This window comes from Pecten maximus, chromosome 4 (assembly GCF_902652985.1).
Source record: "Pecten maximus chromosome 4, xPecMax1.1, whole genome shotgun sequence".
NCBI lineage: Eukaryota > Metazoa > Mollusca > Bivalvia > Pectinida > Pectinidae > Pecten > Pecten maximus.
The window spans coordinates 38,166,640-38,186,973 of record NC_047018.1 but is presented as its reverse complement, the minus strand read 5'-3'; the positions used below and the strand labels follow the sequence as shown (position 1 = coordinate 38,186,973).

Sequence of the window (20,334 nt, the reverse complement as noted above, 5' to 3'; positions counted from 1 at the left end):
TAAATCATTTCAGGAGATGGATTATCAATTTCTATCAGCACCGACTCATTTTAATTTGGAGCTGTGCATCTTCAGAAGTTAAAATTGCTTTGTAAATTTCAAGCTGCCCATTATCACATAATCTTTCACAAATTCAGTACTGAAGAAATTATACAAAAATTGTTTTTAATTACAATGGAAACCTGCTATAGTTTGATGTAGCATGAAATTCATTTCGTCATCATCAGAATATAAATCATCCTTCTAAAATTATCAAGGCTGGAGACATATATCAGCAATACACTGGTACCGAAAAAAACAAAAAAACATGCGCCACCAGCATCTTGTTCTAAACAGCTGAAGTTTCCCTGATGTGAAGTTTGTTTCTCTGCCAGGTTAAAGGTACAATTCAGAATCCTTCTACAATCTGCTACCCATGCAGCATTATACATGAGGTACCTTGTAGTAATTATCATATTCTAGACATGGAGAAAAGATAAATGTATCAATGCATACTATAAGCATTATATATATAAGAGATTTCTATGCTGTAATTAAACATTCTGCTAATCAAATCACTATAATTGCATGACTACCGTAACTTGTAGTCTCTGTAATATATGTTTAAGTTTAATTAGGCTATAAAATTTGAGCTCACTAATAAAAATATGTTTACAGTCTTATAACCAACATTAAAGGAAAGTGCAGAAGAAAAGGTCTACAGTTTTACAAATGAGTGGTTTAAAATTTCAAAGTTTTAAAATGCTGCTATCATCCCAATAGATGGTTATGATTTAAGTTTAACTTATAGAAATCCAGAGTCAGATTTTAAGGACTTGTGTGGAAATAGTTATAATTGAATGCAAGGCAAAAACGATGTATTTTATTACAAGTTTGTTGTACCACCATTTGTACAATCCCTACCAAATATATCCAAATCGCCTGCTTTTGGTCCCTCCCCTCAGCCCCATCAATTGTACAATTTTAAATCCCCACCACCTCAGGGTGCTGCCAATGGAATATGAGTGATATATACATTACTTGGTTTCAAAGAAGAAAAGAAAAGTTGTTTATAGCAATACAATTGTAGAGTCAATTGCAACTTGTCTCCTTAAAATTGGCCCTGTGTGCTGTCCCATACGGGGATAGCCCTACCATTTGTGTAATTTTGAGAAATCATCACCTTGGGATGTTTCCAGTCAAATTAAGTTAAATTCCAATCATTGGTTAAGCTAGAAGACATCTCAAGAAATTGTTGACGTATGGACGTAAGTCAGATGCCACATACAGTATACTGATGCATTCAGCTTGATCTAGATCACCTTGGTCCTCCTAGATCAGACCAGGTGAGCTATTAAAGAAAATAATTTGAAGGCTTTTACTTATATTCTGATAAATATGACTTATGTGATAAACAGAATCTTACACTCGTGGCTATATGATATGGAATTTATTAAACTTGTCAAATAATTTTATATGCCAGCCGCCCATAATGAAGGTTGTGGCATACAAAATTATTGAACTTATTGAATAATTTCCATATTACATAACCATGCATAGACCATGTTAACAATTAACACACACACCAAATGACTGTCTTTTCCTGGTCTAGGCCGAGTGGCTTACCAGTACAGAACGATCGCGTATTACACCAGAAATTACAGTGGGGATGGATGTTTAAATACCGTAAATATTCGGGTATAGTGCGCACTCGCGTATAGTGCGCAGGTACGTTTTTGAGGTTCATTTTCAATTTTTTTTTTTTTTTTTTTAATTTTCAACTGAGCGGTAGATGAATTTTAAAGTATAAGATGAAAGCTAATTTACAATGTACCACATTTAATTGGAATCACCGGTCAGATTTGACACATTGGATTGACAGGTTGTTTACATTATATCGCCACAGGCCTAGTCAGCTTGCAAATTGTAGCGGTCCCATCTACGCTGTTGTACCAACAAAATAATTAATCCTACTCTCAATTACCTTGTGATTTTCACGCAGGTATGGTCTCTTGTGGTATCTTTCCACGAACATACAAAGCTAATTAAGCTCAATAAAGAATGAAGTGTAGTAAGGGGCGATAACTCGTTATCGTTCCTTACGGAACGTAATGATAGTATGAGCTAATTCGCGATTTTTGCCGGCTATTGTAGCGATTTGGGAGCGGAAAAAATGGCATATACAATTTTGATGGGCTTTTGAACCATTGTAAAACTCGGCTCGATCTAGGTCTGGATGTATCTGGTATCCCTGTGGAAATTCGTATTTATGAGATATTTTGGGTCAAACATGCCAAAATCGTCACTTTGACTAAGAGGTTCTGTTTAAATCGCCCTCAAAATTCAGAAAAAAATCCAGAGATATATACAATGCATATACAAAGAGATAAATGTTTCCTGAAGAAAACAATCTGTTTAGTTTTTCGATATCTTTAGCAGAACGGTTACAAGATTGTTTTGAAAATGGCCTATTTTTTCGACCTTCTCAGTATTTTTCCACTCGACTGGGGTATTTTCCTGCCTGTTTTGATGACGCAAGACCGGGTGTTTCCTTTCCGTTTAGCACGGTAGAACAGATGGACCGGATCGGCATACATAGTTATCAGCATTAAATTCATTACAAATCAACTGGTTTTATATTTGTTTTGCGCGAGTCATCTTAATGGTGTATTTGAAAGCCTGCATTAACATCAACAGGTCCATTAAAATTGATGTATGAAGTTTATATGTAATAGAAATTATTAACACAATTGGTTTGGTCGGCTTGACCGGATATATAAAGGACAATATAGAATAACGCCATCCTGAACTCATCGGGTATTATGCCTGAAATGATTCTCCGAGGAGTTCCGGATGGAACAACACCGGGGACTTCACGCCGCTTACTCGTTCAACTCCAGGCAGTATAAGTGAGTTGTATTACATTTTCGCGTCAGGGCCAGGACTTTTTAATACCATCTCATATCAAAAGTGACATTGGAGATTATAGTTGTTCTACTATGACCATATTTGTTGCTTTCCAGGATCAGTATTCATCGTCAACCCAGACCAGCGTTCAATTCTTTTCGATAACAAATCTAAACTCGTACTGAGTCGTAGGCTTCCAGTACTGGCAGTAGGCTAGTGTAAATGTTACGTGTTCATTAACGTTTTAGAGACAGGCGACGTTTAAATATGTAATATTTAATTAATTTCTTTATTGTTTGTTTAATGAAATTACTGTGTCGTTAGTTGATGCAGAGACCTATATACTAGTATAGGTCTCTGGTTGATGCTTTGATGTCTTGATCAGCTGATATTTGTTTATGTTGAGGAGCAACGACGTTTCGAGAATCATATCTCATACATATTAGCTTACGATGACACGAACTTTCAAGGAACTAGTGTACATGTACTTCAGTACACACTAGCAGTATATTGAACAATTCTTTTTCAGTAATAGAAGTTTTTTTTCAAATTTTTAATGAAATATTTATATTCTAATGCTTTAAATTTTGAAATTTAAGTCTCTGACCTGCCCTTTATTGAGATGGTTCTTAGGACAGTGTCAAATTATATCATCTTTTGCATTAATAAATATATGAAATAAGTTTTCAAATATATTTAAACCCTTCGCTTTTATATGCACCAAAGAAAACAATATGCAAGAAAGCTGTTCTGACAAATTTAAGCTAAAATATTGTCAATTATTATGTTGCATTAAGTAAAATTATGTTGCTTTGGGTGTCATGCATTTTTTTTTATCTTTTAAAATTAAATTAATTTCAACTTTTACAAAAAAAAGTATAAGATGGAAAATTATTTGACAAAATCAAAGAGCTACCAGGTTTTAGCTATCACAATTTTACAAAATAGTTGACTTTGAAATTTCATGAATTAGTCAATTTTCAAATATCTATAAGTTGCTTTATTATCAATTCCATATCAACATATTTCAACTCTTTGCTTACATGTACATGTGCCAAAGAAAACCATATGCGAGAAACCTGTTCTGACAAAACTTTACTAAAATTATGTCAATTGTTATATCACATTAATTTAATTAACTAATTTAGGGTGTGGGACCATGTTGTATTTTTGTTTTATCTTTTGAATTTTTAATCTGTTTCAACTTATTACAAAAGGTATTATAGAAAACTACTTGTCAAAATTAAAGAATTACCAATATTTTGTTATCACTATTTTACAAAATAGTTTTTCTCCAAAATTTCATCTGCACACAGGTAGCAATTAGTAAATTTTGAAATATCTTTGCTTTAAATACCATTCCAACATATTTCAACTTTTCGCTTACATATACCAAAGAAAACAATGTGCAAGAAACCAATTCTGACAAATTTATACTTATGTTTTTTTTAACTATTATGTATTTATTGTGTAGCACTAAGTTAAATTCAATGTTGGGGAACCATATGTATTTTTTTTTTATCTTTTGAATTTAAACTTTAATTATATAAAGGTATTATAGAAAATTATTTGACAAATTCAAACAATGACCAGGATTTTAATGATAACCATTCTACAAAATAGTCTTCTTCATAATGTCATCTCCACACAGGTAAAATACTGTAACACAGGGACTAGTGTACATGTAAATAGTTTATATGTTTCTGTTTTTTAGGCCAACACCACCATATGCATATACACTCCGTATTTACATTAGGAGGGGTGTTCTAAATTGTTGGCCAAAGACCGCACTTAATTTCCTTTTATATTCTACTGAAGAAACAAATTCAGAATTTTGAAACTTTACATAAAATCTGGTTTTAATTTCATATTGTAGAACTATTCTCTCATTATCAAATATTTTGATATTGGGATAACACCATTTTCTTTAATTTTCACATCTTTTACAATTGCAACTGTGACAAATAAGAATTAAAAAGTTTTAAACAGTTACTGTAATTGCAAGCCTTAGACCGCAAGTAATTACCCTCTATGTTCTACTTAAAAAAAACTTCATTAAAATGTTTTTGAGACTTTGTATGAAATATGGTTTTCATTTCATTTAGTAAAACTATTCTCTCAATTTCAAGCCATTTAGATATTAAGAAACAGATTTTCCACAATATTTACTGTAAGATAGTTTATTAATTATTTATTATTGAGGGGCCGCGATAGCCGAGTGGTTAAGATATGTCATGACACTTTATCACTAGCCCTCCACCTCTGGGTTGCTAGTTCGAAACCTACGTGGGGAAGTTAACTGGTACTGATCGTAGGCCGGTAGTGTTTCTCCTGGTACTCACGCTTTCCTCCACCTCTAAACCTGGCACGTCCTTAAATGAACTTGGCTGTTAAACCAAATACACAAAGTTTATTAGTATTATATATATAGAAGAAGTATAGAAAAGTTTGAACAGTTATCCTGCAGAAGAAAAGGGAAGCTGACAATCAGGCCGGTATGTGCTGTCGTGGTTGTGTCTTTGGGCAAGACCATTTTACCCTTATTGCTCTGGATGGCATGCAATGGGCCTCTTATATGTTGTTCAGTCAGGTAGTCACCAACTACTACAAGGAGACCCAGCCTCAGACTTAAAGATGCTACTTATTTTTCAGAAACCGGACAAGCTGGTCTACACTGCTACCTTACAAGAAGTTTAAATCATTTATTTGAAAAGAAAATATTATTTATTTTGCTTGGTAAGCTTCATTTTCATAAATTATTGCACCATTTCCTGGATGGCATGTGGACAGACAGGTCTCCTGCATGTTGTTCAGAGGTAGTCACTAACTACTACAAGGAGACCCTGCCTCAAACTGACTCAGCTGGCTATTCAAAGGGTGATAAACAAAGCTAACAAACCAAATATATATAAGAGTAAGAGATAATTGCCACTTAATTTTCAGAAACTGGGCAAACTGGTGTACACTGCTACCTGATAAAAGGTTGAAAAAAGATATTTAAAAATAAAAACATGTTTTATTATGCATGGTTAAGCTTCCTTTACATGAATTATTGTTCAAATTCACATACAACAATTTAAAACTTGCTAATTACCTAATTTTCATCTGTGATAGAAAAAGGGAGATAACTTGCTCACCTGTTCTTGATATAAAATTACCTGGGTAATTATAATGTACAATTCATATTAATGCTTTTGTAGATATTTCCCTAAAGTTATATTCATGATCGATCAATTATCGATATGATGATGATTGATCATGAACTTATTAGTGATTCCCAACACTACTGAAGAAGTTGCAAAAGTTTTGAATAAAAAAAAAATAGATAATCTCCCAATTTGCTCGACATGGACCACTGACAAAGACACTGATACTGACTTTAAACTATGGGGAAAGTCTCGAAATATCAATTTGAAGAAATGGCTATGTCAAACAAACAAACAATTTTCCTTCTCTCATTTGTATCATTGTGTTCCACTGGGGAATTCATACAAAAATGGGATTTTCCTCGCGCAAGTGTGATTTATTAACAATTTTCTCCAAGATTAATATTGGGGCGAGCCAATTCCCATAAAATCTTGGATATTCCTATCTGAAAGAGTTAATCCTATCTTTTTCGAGGAAATTTGTCCAAATTTAGATATTGTCTGATTGCAATGAAATTTGGTACAGTATATAGGTACATCATGGGACACCGGTTACTCTTGTAACCTCACTTTAACCTTTTTTTTAAACAGAATGACTGCCATTTCCCAGCCTCTGATTGGTCCAAAATAAGATATTGTCCAATTTTGATGAAATTTGATATGTAGGTACATCATGGGACACCGGTCCCTCTGGTCACCCCATTTTCACATTTTACCAAAATGGTCGCCATTTCCTGGCCTCTGATTGGTCCAAATTTAGATATTGTCTGATTTCAATGAAATAGGGGTATTACGGGACAGCAAATTCAACTTTATGGGTTTCATTTCCTTGGCAACAAGATAGTTTTACTTATTTTTGTTTAACGTCCTATTAAAAGCCAGGGTCATTTACAATATTTGTAAGGACGTGTTGGTTTTGGTGGTGGAGGAAAGCTGAAGTACCCGGAGGAAAACCACTGACCTACGGTCAGTACCAGGTAACTGCCCCACGTCGGTTTCGAACTCGCATCCCTGAGATGGACAGCTAGTGATAAAATGTTGGGACACCTTAACCACTCGGCCCTGCGGCCCAACCTTTAACACAGTCTTCTCATTGGTTGAAATTTAGATATTGAGCGATTTTTGATGAAAACTGCTGAAACAGAGTTATCGCCCCTCACTACGCTTCATTCTTTCTGTGACATCCTTCAGGTGTCACCCAACTAGTTATAACAAGATTGAATAGTAAGCTGACTGCTACGTAATGTAACACAGGCCGCCATTTTGTATACAGTACGGAAACAAGTCTGCAGTCGTCGTGCTGGTCACAACTTTTATATCAATGAATTAACATGTGTAATGGATAAATCTACAGTGCAGACGATAAATAAGAGTAACCCGGTGGTTTTCACAGTCATATCGTATTTTATAAGGCCAGTTGGTCAGTGACTGCCGCACGAGATCAAGGCATTAGTGTTACCCGAGCCTAATTGCGCATGCGTGCTGTTACAGCTTCCGTAAATAAACAAGTTGAACATTATCAGTTTCTGGCAACATTCTGGATTTATAAGGTGATTAATTTAGAAGTATGAAATAACTAAGTACTGCTATATCATTTCAAGTTTTGTTTGATGTTAATTGAGATGTTATACATCGTTTTGGACCTGAATACGGGAACATGCTCAAGTGAGATCGTATGTGTACGGAACATGTGGGTCACGACCGACTTAGATAAATCCACGTAATTGCTGATAAATACACAATTTCAAGAAATTAAACATTAAAATAACTATTCATTTCTTTGATTATTTGTTAACTATTACTTTCTTAATGCTTTATATATGTTTTATATAAGTATTAAATCAATCCTGCTGTGAAAGGAAACGATCACAAATCTCAGTCAAATCACATCCATTCTCACTGGGAAAAGGCTTGTACTTGCGTATAGTGCGCAGTGGTCTTTTTCACTTGTCAATTTTTGAAAAAAAGTGCGCACTATACGCGAATATTTACGGTACTTAATTATCACATGTATGTCAAGCTAGCTGTGTAAATATCATATTAAAGAATGATAATTACTCTAAGTACAAAGCTTATGATGACAGAAAACATTACACCAAAACAATGAATTCCACAGAATGCTGTAATGAAGGGAGCATGCAATCACATGAGAACAACCAACATATCCCCCAGATGCACTTAGAGAAGTTGAACTCTAGTTTTAATTCTAAGCACTAATAACTATTACTAAATTAACCTAAGGAACAAAGAGACACAGTACAATCAGGCACCCTCTCTAGAACAACCACATAATTGCTTCAGCAATACTTAACTTCTTTATAATTACTAGATTTTTGGTTCAGTGAAATTTTCTTCAATCCAAATTTCACAAAAGTGAAGATTCATATCCAGAAACAAACAGATTTCTAATTCCAGAGATAGTACATGCCATTACAATGAGAATTCTCCAATTAATTTGATTTTGATAATTTCCCAAGTTACAAATATGTTACCATTGGTAACTATCACTCAGTCCTTGTTTTTAAACACGGAGAACAATTTCTGAAGTGACAGCAAAAATCGTATTCCAACCCTATACATTCCAAAACACATTTAGCTGTCAAATAATAAAATAATATAAAAATAAGTTCAACTCTTCAGATAAGTGATTCATCATTTTTTCATGTTTGACAACTGAAACATGCTATATGGTTCACAGTACCAGAGCATAATCAAATGTGTTTAAAGTATGTAAAGGAGCAACCATTTATACACGTGAAGCATACAAGGGAGAAGCCATCGAAAAGTATATAAGGGAACAGCCATTTAATTTTGTCTGAAGTGCAAGGAAGCAGCCATAATTTCATCTAGATCTGGAATATACATGCAAGGGAGCAGCCATTGATTTTGTGTGAAGTATGCAAGGGAGCAGCCATTTATTTCATCTGGAGTATACATGCATATGTCTGGAGTATACATGCAAAGGAGCAGCCATTGATTTGTGTGAAGTATGCAAGGGAGCAGCTATTTATTTCATGTGGAGTATACGTGCATCATGGAGTATACATGCAAGGGAGCAGCCATTTATCTTTCTGAAGTATGCAAGGGAGCAGTCATTTATTTCATCTGGAGTATACATGTAAGGGAGCAGCCATTATTTTTTTCAGAGTTATGTAACAGAACAGCCATCATTCACGTAAAGCATTTAGCCATTAACTTTGTCTGAAGTATGCAAGGGAGCACCCATGAATGTACAACTGCATGATCTACATCTATTTTATAAAGTAATGGTAACCTTGACAACCTTGACCTTCATCTGAGACATGTTGTTGGGCAGGTGATCCCAAAAATACCATTGACATATTACCTGGTATACCCTGGCTATTTTGGTAAAGGTGAGTCAAGAAATGATGATTGATATTTCCCTTGATACTATGTTAACACAAAACTGACAGGAGGCCATTACGGTACCACTCGACTATTACATGACCAGACAAAGTACAGTCACACATGGACACAATGCAAATCGAATCAGCAACCCTCAATCCTACACTGGGGGCAGGTTGTAAACCCAATTAATGGAAGAAAATTTGATTTTTCCTGTTGCTTTCCTAAACAGAGCTAACAGTGTTTTGTATTGATTAGGCCTGCATATCTTATGTGTACCGAGGCAGAGACAGCTATCAACCTTCCTGTGCGGAAATTAAAATTTGAAAATTGGTGATAAAACTATTGACTAAGTTCAAGCATTTGAATCATAACCTGACATCTGTTCTTGTTTCCAAAAGGTATTATGTCATTATGTGTAGCTATCTCATTGTTTCCACAGTAAGGGCAGTTATGACTAAGATACAACAACCTGATAACAAATGATGAAAATGAAAGTCTTTTTATCTCATACTTCATTTCCATGGTAACAATGTCTGAGTGGTCCGGACCCCTTTTACAACTCATACTTCATACCCATCATACCAATGTCTGAGTGGTCCCGACTCCTTTTACAACTCATACTTCATACCCATAGTCCCAATGTCTGAGTGGTCCGGACTCCTTTTACAACTCATACTTCATACCCATCATACCAATGTTTGAGTGGTCCGGACTCCTTTTACAACTCATACTTCATACCCATCATACCAATATCTGAGTGGTCCGGACCCCTTTTACAACTCATACTTCATACCCATGGTCCCAAGGTCTGAGTGGTCCGTGGTCCGGACTCCTTTTACAACTCACACTTCATACCCATAGTCCCAATGTCTGAGTGGTCCGGACCCCTTTTACAACTCATACTCCATACCCATGGTCCCAATGTCTGAGTGGTCCGGACCCCTTTTACAACTCATACTTCATACCCATGGTCCCAAGGTCAGTGTGGTCCGGACCCCTTTTACAACTCATACTTCATACCCATGGTCCCAATGTCTGAGTGGTCCGGACCCCTTTTACAACTCACACTTCATACCCATAGTCCCAAGGTCTGAGTGGTCCGGACCCCTTTTACAACTCATACTTCATACCCATAGTCCCAATGTCTGAGTGGTCCGGACTCCTTTTACAACTCACACTTCATACCCATAGTCCCAAGGTCTGAGTGGTCCGTGGTCCGGACTCCTTTTACAACTTATACTTCATACCCATGGTCCCAATGTCTGAGTGGTCCGGACTCCTTTTACAACTCACACTTCATACCCATAGTCCCAATGTCTGAGTGGTCCAGACCCCTTTTATAACTCATACTTCATACCCATGGTACCAATGTCTGAGTGGTCCAGACCCCTTTTACAACTTATACTTCATACCCATGGTCCCAATGTCTGAGTGGTCCGGACTCCTTTTATAACTCATACTTCATACCCATGGTACCAATGTCTGAGTGGTCCGGACTCCTTTTACAACTTATACTTCATACCCATAGTCCCAAGGTCTGAGTGGTCCTGACCCCTTTTACAACTCGTACTTCATACCCATAGTCCCAATGTCTGAGTGGTCCGGACTCCTTTTACAACTCACACTTCATACCCATGGTCCCAATGTCGGAATAGTCTGGACCCCTTTTACAACTCATACTTCATACCCATAGTCCCAAGGTCTGAGTGGTCCTGACCCCTTTTATAACTCACACTTCATACCCATGGTCCCAATGTCTGAGTGGTCCGGACCCCTTTTACAACTCATACTTCATACCCATAGTCCCAATGTCTGAGTGGTCCGGACCCCTTTTACAACTCATACTTCATACCCATGGTCCCAATGTCTGAGTGGTCCGGACCCCTTTTACAACTCACACTTCATACCCATGGTCCCAAGGTCTGAGTTTCATGTTTCATAATTTATAGAAATTTATAGAAATTCCTAAACTTAGATTTATTTCCGTAGAAAAACTAGTAGTTAAAGAACTTTCCTTAAATTTAAATTTTAAATTTTTCTAAGATTTTTTTCTTTTAATCAGATAATACTTTCCTATATTATTTAGGAATATCCTTAAGTTAAGAAACATGATGAAATTGGTCCAGCTGATGGCCGTTCAAACAAGACATATCCTGCCTCCTCTCTGACAATTTAGGTTGCCTACATGTAGTTAATGCCATCAAAGTGTTGAATGTTGCCATAGAAAAGCATGCCAAATTTTCCAGGAAATTCAGTTTTTCAACTCAGATTTATTTCCTTAAATCCAATAACGCTTTCCTATGGAAAAAAATTTAAATTAAGGAATTTCGTTAATCAAGGAACGTTGGTAGGTCCAGATGAGGCTCTTTACCACGACAATCCCTGTCTACCCTCTGACAGAAGTTACATAGTCCATGTCATGTTTTCAATGTTACATCCAAAGTGACATTTAAAATTGTGAAAATTTGCCAACATAAAAACGCACCAAACCACTCCAAGAGATAGTTTTTATTCCTCTCTGAATGTCATAGACTCGCAGTTCCTAGTCACCTTGGTTTTCTTTGATTCAAATTTTAGCTCAATGCTTTTAGAGAAATTAGATTTATACCAAAAATTTGCTGGGAATCATCATCTGCAGCCAAATTTGAATTGTTGTATACATGTTGTGCTTTAAGTGCTTTCCTCTATAGTAATTTGATTTACAATGTTGTATGTAGTTTTCCTTCAGATAAAATACAAACAAACATTTAATTCCCAGAGATGCTAGCTACCCCAGCTCTCAGCTAAAGCAATCAATTTGTATAAACCTTTCCCGGAAATCCATTTCTTTCCTGTTTTGTCTTCAGTAGCCATGACAACAGCTTATTTTATCTCTGAATTAGCATTCTAGAATTTGTCAATGCTGTAATTTATATTAAGAAACTTCTCTTTGAGTCTGACAAGTAAATACCGTAAAAATTTGTTTTTGTGGTGCGCCTTTTTGTGGGATATGGCAATAGACAGTGGGAAACTTAAATAAGAGTTGAAAAAAAAAGGAATGAAAATAAAAATAAAATTGAGGCTTGAAAAGTAAAATGGCACATGAATGAGTGACATTATGGAAGATTTTTGCTGTAACTTGATAACTTCAGGTATCTCACACTTCCCAACAATTTATTCAGATCGATTCCCACGGAATTAAGTGAAAACTTGATGTAAGGACTTTTTGGATCGTTCCTTCTCTGAACTCTCTTCAGGCACTCTTACATATATGCCAATCTACAAATCAATACTTCAATCTTCAAACTGAGTTTTAAAGTAATGAACTGGTGTACACTGAACACAGTGCCAGTTTGACACAAGAACAGAGTTTAAAGCCCTATAGCTGGCTTGTCCATCTTCCTATACAGAACCTTCAATTTTGAACTGAAATTTTGATAAAGCTTTGATTTCATAGTATAAAATGAAATCACAAGGATTTTAGATTTAGCATGTCAGTATAAAACCTTTGATATATTACAGGTACAGGAGTAATCCGTTATAATCCTGAATAATGACACAATGTTTGATATAAATATGTAGTTAGAAATCTTGAATTTTCCATCTATATCCCTTTTTCCTGTATCAGTTATATTTAATCTTCAGATGAATACTTTATTCTTCCTTATGTCTCCCTTGACAATGCCTCACTTTTGGCTTTTAGTTGACATGATGGGGTGTCCTGTTTGGTGTCTTCAGCAGTATGCTTCAGTGAGATTGCACTACAAATCGGCAAAAGTTCCAGCCTATCAGATGGAGTCGTAAAATTAACATGAACATCCCGCAGCCTACCATAGCTCTCCACACGCACGAATGCCGCACGCACAGGAGACCATTCTTAAATGACCTTCCCTGTTAACAGGACGTAAAACAATAATAAACCCAACTAAACTTCAAAATGATTTCAGTTATTCTTGAGATATAGTTTTTTAATATATTAAGCTCTAATTTCGCATTGGATATTGTCCCTTTTACCAAGATTTCCATGTAATCGTTATCAAATTTAATCTGTGAAGCTGATGTTGGAAGAGAGATTTATTTGTTTAATGATTGTCTTAATTTCCTTTTCTCTATATAAGACTTTCATTGTTTTTATAGGTTTATAAACTATTGTTTGTTTTGCAATACTTTATCATAACATTCAAGACAGAATTTTTGTCTTTCTTTTTGTAAATTTTCCTCTGAATACTGGTGCCATACAATATTGAATTCTAGCAATATTTACAACATCATCTGAAGGTCTTACGCAAATAAAAAATATTTCTGACACAAATGGCAAGAGTTCTATTAACAGCTTCTGTTTTGTGATATCTATCATTATAATCGCAAAAATGAAGTAAGTTTAATGAGCAATTAACATTGGATTAAATATAAATTCTAACATTTTGAGCCATTTGTAAATGAGGAAATGTTCTATACGTTTCATTTCTCGTCCTTTACTGTCATTGGAAGTAGGATATATACCAGCTGTTAGGCCAGGTATATTGGGGACTTGATTTACACTTTGCCGCGACTTTTGCTGGTGTTCATTGTTGATTTGTTTATAACAAAATTCAAACTCATGCTTATTTTCTGAAGCATAATTTCATAGAATTCAAAATGTTCAACAGTATCTATCTAATTTTGTTTAAGCCAACTGAAAGTTTACCGTACTTGTAGTATCTTACTACATGAAGTTAAGAGGCAACTAATATTGTGTTCTCATGGCCCTCTATAATATAGCTAGCACGGTTGGCGATGAACTCTCTAATATCTTCTGTTTTGAGAACACTGCTCTAGAATCCAAAAGACCTGCTGTACCCAGCCACTAAGAGAAGTATGGTCATATTGGATATTAAAACATTAACAAGAACAGTTCCTTAAACAACTGCAGCAGCTGTTTTTGGTGGAGGACTCGGATACTGTAACACCTGTATAATTTAAGATATCCATTGATTGATCAACACCACACTGTTGTTTATGACATTTTTCTTCACAAGGAATTCATTTTTCTATTATCTATATTCTATTTACTAGCGACTAACAATACCTGTTCATATACATATATATATATCATCACATTTTAATAATTAAATACCTGGTACAGGTACGCCATTGTCAAGTTTAGTGTAACACATTGATTGACTAATGGCCAGTGGCCGTATAAATAGAATTGTTGATTCTTTCTCATTCATCTTGTAGCCCAAGTAACCCTAGTTAATAGATTTTAATCAATGGAATAACAAGTTGATTATAGTGCGGCAGAGAGGACCCAGTTAATTAGTATCAATCAAGTTACAGAGATTTGTAGTCTGATACACCAATGAATTACGTCTATAAATCCAATGCGGAAAATTGACGGTCATGATCTAACATTACGAAGATTTTGACTTTTTTCATGAAAATTGGCAATAAATTTTATCTTGATGGTTCTAATGTAATAATGTGAATTCAGGAATCAATTTATCATTTTGATATAGTTGATGAGGCTGTCATCCTTCTTCAGGCTTTCTGTAACATTGTAAAAGTCATATCACAACAAACCCTTTCTGATCTATTGCAAGCGCAGTGTCTGCGGCACGGAGAATTTATACAACTATTCCCACAGGCTTCCCACAACAGTTGTTCTACAAAAAATGGAACTACCATACAATTCAGAAGATCCTTATGATTACAAAAATAGTTTTCCATAGTCAAGTAATATCAAAGAATAACTGTTTTCTCATCAAACCAACCATTTCATCAGAATGATGCCAACTGATGTCAAACTGCAGATTTCATCACAATGATTGCTACCTGATGTCAAGACAGCATATTTCATCAAAATGACCGCCACCTGATGGCACCGCAGATTTCGTCAGAATGAATAACAGTGAATCGTCAGATGCACATTCCATCAGAATGACTGCCACCTGATGTCAAACTGCAGATTTTATCAGAATGATTGCCACCTGATGTCAGATACACATTTTATTTAGAATGATCGACTTCATCAGAATGACATCAACAATTGATCTCAGAACAAATATTTCAGAATAAATTTGATCATGATTGACACCTGATGTCAAACCAGATTTTGGCAAAATGATCACCAACCTCCTCTTCAACACATCATTACCTGTTGTTAGACCACAGGTTAATCAAGGAAACAGCGGCCGCTTGATATCGGACCTAAGCTTGACTTTTGGGAATGAGGGTCAAAGCTTGACTTTTGGGAACGAGGGTCAAAGCTTGACTTTCGGGAATGAGGGTCAAAGCTTGACTTTCGGGAATGAGGGTCAAAGCTTGACTTTTGGGAATGAGGGTCAAAGCTTGACTTTTGGGAATGAGGGTCTAACAGCTAAGCCACCATTGTTGCAGGCCTGTCCAAATTTAGGAGAGATGATGAGTCATGTAGCACCAACAGTGGAGAAAACTGAGCATGTTAAACAGAGGTGTCAAGAGCCATCACAAATATCCTGAAAACCCTGTAAAATCATATACAAGTCATGAATACATGGTCGTTCCTCATCTACTCTGAACAGCGGGAGATTTGTCTGTCCATGTAACACATAATGAAGTCATGCTCACGTGAGATGTATGTACAGCTATAATATTAATGCCTAAATCATATTTTGTTGCTTAGCAATTAAAGGGTTCCAGCTATTTTGGTGATGTATTGATTATAGATGATATTACAGCGTCTCCCTAACACAACACTCGTTTCTAAAACGAAAGTTAATAACATCCTGCTCTATATTGAAATACTTGTCAATTCATAGTTTGTATAGTCAATTTATCTGTAAATACAGATTAAAATCTCTTTTATTGAAATGTTTCTGTCATAATAATTATAGATAAAACAATTCTATAATCATTTATCATTGATAATGACATTATTTTTTTCTCTCGTTAGGTTGTAGCCAGTGGTTTAAATAGCAGGAACTAGCAATGTAATGGGAACTGAACATGTTAATCCTGTTATAATGAAAACAGCAGTTAATATTAAGTATCATGTATTTAATCTGTAAATTATAGAATCTCTTAGTCATCATTATATGGTCATCTACATTGTGAAATATCTGTAATTATCTAATCTGCAAAATCCATCTAAACATGAAGTCTCGAGAGCGCTGACAAAGGTTTTCTATAAATAGTAACAATGACTTTGTCCTTGACCTTGGTGCCCTGGAACATAGGTTTTGAGGTATTCTCATACTTGACCATTATATGAAGCTTGATCAAAATCCATTTGAAAATGAAGTTGCTAGAGTGCTGAAAATCCATTAGAAAAAGAAGTTGCTAGAGCACTAAAAAACCTGAATGTACTTTCATTCATCTACCCATGTACGAATGGAGCTTAGTGGCTCCTGACTTCGTCACGCGGGGATAATTATTTTCACATTAATACAATTAACTAGAAATAAGTCCTGAAACCAATATATAGTCCACTATAGTGACAATGTCACGGTTGTGAAATATGTGTTATATTGAACTAGAAATTATATAAATAGTCCTCTACAATACTCCACAGGAAATCTTAAATATAGACATCCTCCATATATCTATACTGCTATGCTTGTAAAATACATGTAATATCCTCTATTTGAATGTAGTTTAAATTTGTAGTTTCAGTATGGATGGGCTCTCCTCACTTGAAGCACTGTTTACTAGGTGTTAATACAAAATATTACAAAATGTAATTACTGAATTCCTTACCATTTAAAGTTAAATAATTACTTTTGTATTCATGCATGGTTATAGGCAGTAACAGGAGCACTGATATCAATATTCAAACAGCAAGATAGTTTAAAGAAGCAATTTCAAATGACATACAAAACATTGATTAAATGGATCTATCAAAAGAAATCCCAGAGGAATCTTGATGCCAGCCATCGCATTATCTTTATTGCTTCGAACGTAAGTCGGATTTTTTTCTTCCTTTGCTTTAACTATCAATTGTATTGATATTCATGTTAATAGTCGATGATAAATTAAGTTATATATACATGTATTCTGAAATTTGTTTTGCTGTCTTTAAATTTGTCTTTCAAATTGAGATTGTCATTCAATCTATTGACGAGATGAGATTTAGCCATATGTGTTAAGAGAATTTTCTGCTATTTCTTTATACTTCATTCTTGCTCATAACAAGAATTTTCATTGGCTTAAAGATAATTACTATTATACAATAATTAATAATAGATAATTTCTAAAATGAGTCCAACAGAAATTGTGTATAGTAAATCAAATTATATGGATTAGCTTGAATATCTATTTCAGGATATGGAGCTTTTTAGCTATAACACAAAAGGCTGGAGTGAATACTCTAATCATAAATTGTTTTGGTCATTGTGTTATATATCCATAACAGTGAATATATATTTAAGCATTGATGTCATTTTTTTATAGTTTCATTGAGGTATGAAACAAATTTCAGAAGTTTGCAAACAAAATTTGTTTCATACCCCGATGAAACTAAAAAATAATTGACATCAACGCTTATAATTAATTTTTGAAAATGATTTTCTAATTTAAAACATGTTTTATGTACAATTTTACTGGTTTTAAATGGGATTCTTTTTCTCAAATCAATACGCAACGTCAATTGTCGTATTGTGACGTCACAATTTTTGCGCCATTCTCGGAATTTCTTTCATAGAAGAATGAAAAGAATTTTTCGACCAATCAGATTTGAGTATTTACCATGAAAACAAAGAAAAATTAATTATATTCAAGTAAATTAATTCTTACATCACATTTTCCTTTTGGACAAGTCTCAAAATTGCAAGACGGACAATTTGTCTCGCAATCAGCCTCAAATCAATGACATTTTTAATTATAAGACTAAACAAATTAACAGATATCATGCTTAAATATGTAATATTCAGAAAATACCAGTACTACAACTTATTGAATTTACTTGTCCCAAGGTATTTCCGTTTCTAGTCTAAGCAATTATGAACTTGTTTTAAAGGAAATGGAGACACAAGATGGATGAGACAAAAGGATGAGATTTGGGCCCAAAGAACCAACTAATATGTTATCTTATTATTAATGTCATTTTGGTAGATTGTGAAACATGTCTATATATAGGTATTCATATCATCTTATAGATGACTTCCACAACGATCATGTCAGGGTATCGGGCCGACCATCACTGCGCCGTTGAAACGTTCTTTTTTAAGAACGCTGATGTGGCGCAGTGGTATAAGCTGCGGGTATATCTGGCTAGGCGATTGGGTGCCGTAGATTGTGAGTTCAAGGCCCGGTCAGGGCACGAGTCAAAAAGTTGTCTTCCTTCGTCATTTGTGTTGCTAAGTTACATATACATGTATCTATGTATATAATATGTAGAACAGAAAACCTATAATGAGACATTGTGAAGTTCTAAGAGATCTCACAAAACTAATTTTTATAGGAGGTATTAGTACAGTAATGCTATTTCAACAACATATTTTCTGCGCTGTTGAGATTTAATCAACCAAAGTGATTTTAAATATATACAGCAACTGTATTATGTTTGTTACCAGGAAACTATTTGGAAATAATTAACTTAGTAAAAATATCCTCAGCGAAAGAAGACTGTACACACATATATATATATAGTGTAGAGATCAATATTGGTTTGAGTAGATCGATCATTTTCTAATTTTAGTGGTAGACTATGAATATTTAACACAACTTTCGAAAGTGTTCTCACAGCAATCAGAAGCATTAACAGGAAGGAGACAATATATTTCACATGAGGGAAATCTAGACCGAGATCTGTCCGTGAGTAATGGACCACTTGTATGTATACTTGACATACACACGACTGTATGCCTACATGCAGGAATAATAAACAAGTCTTTGTATGACCTTGTCTCAAAACCACCAAAAATTTTCTCAACATATATTGTTAATTTTGCAACATTTGCCAATCGTTTGAAATGGCTCAATATGACTTAATTATTTGGGATCAAATCTTTTTTTTATCTAACTAAATGCATGGAAGTTCATTAACATTTTCCACAGTTCACAGTAACTATAGCCTTCTATATCCACAAGGTACAGCAAGGTAAGGTACAATGGTCAATTGGTACATTGGTAGCACATGTTGCCTTTCAGATAGGAGACAGGTTTGATTTCCAGATCGGAAGGGAAATTTAAAGGTATGGGGGCACCTGCCCAGGTGCAAAGGCTTTCTCTGGGTTCTCTGGTTTCCTCCCACAATAATACCCATCACTCGATTTCATTCGGGCCACCAAGAATGATGAACATAAGTTGATATAACCTGTTTGACAATTATTGTAAAATAAATCAGTTTAATATATGATTACAGTTACAGTCAGGAGACAACTAAGTAACTAAAATTCATATGCAGATGTATAGTGATATAAAATGAAGAGTGGGAGGAAGCCATATGCCAATTTCATATTCAGTGGCAAGGGGAGACAACTTTTTCAGTGGCAAGGGGAGACAACTTAATTCAGTGACAAGGGGAGACAACTTTGTAGATATACTTACTAAGGCAGGAGAAGCCGTTCATGCTGAGCATGTATCCCTCCTGACACGTACAAATGTAGCCATTGTCTATAGTCAAACAAGAGTGAGCACAGACCATTTCTTCTGGACATTTTCCTGTGGATACAAAAACAGTTGGTTAATTTATCATCATCATCATCATCACCATAATCATCATCATCAGCGGCCATCATCATCATCATCATCATCATCATCATCATAATTATCATCATCATCATCATCATCATAATATATCATCATCAGCGGCCATCATCATCAGCGTCAACATTGTTCATAGCAATGTATCAAAAATACTTCAAACATTTTCCCATTTTGGAATCTATCTCTCAATAGCTTTACATGTGTAATATTTATAGACAATTCAGCTGAAAATGATTTCAATTCAACTTAAATCAATATCAAATGTATTTTGATGGGATGTTGAGACTGA

At 34.9% G+C, this 20,334-nt stretch overlaps 1 protein-coding gene across 1 annotated transcript in view; it reads right to left on the bottom strand.

Annotated features, from left to right (window-relative positions):
* Window positions 1-20,334, bottom strand: part of LOC117326022 (pikachurin-like) — an 87,914-nt gene that overhangs the window by 37,929 nt on the left and 29,651 nt on the right. Inside the window, exon 2 of the mRNA XM_033882596.1 lies at window positions 19,887-20,000. Coding sequence (XP_033738487.1) covers window positions 19,887-20,000 — 114 coding nt within the window. The remainder of the gene's footprint in view (window positions 1-19,886; window positions 20,001-20,334) is intronic.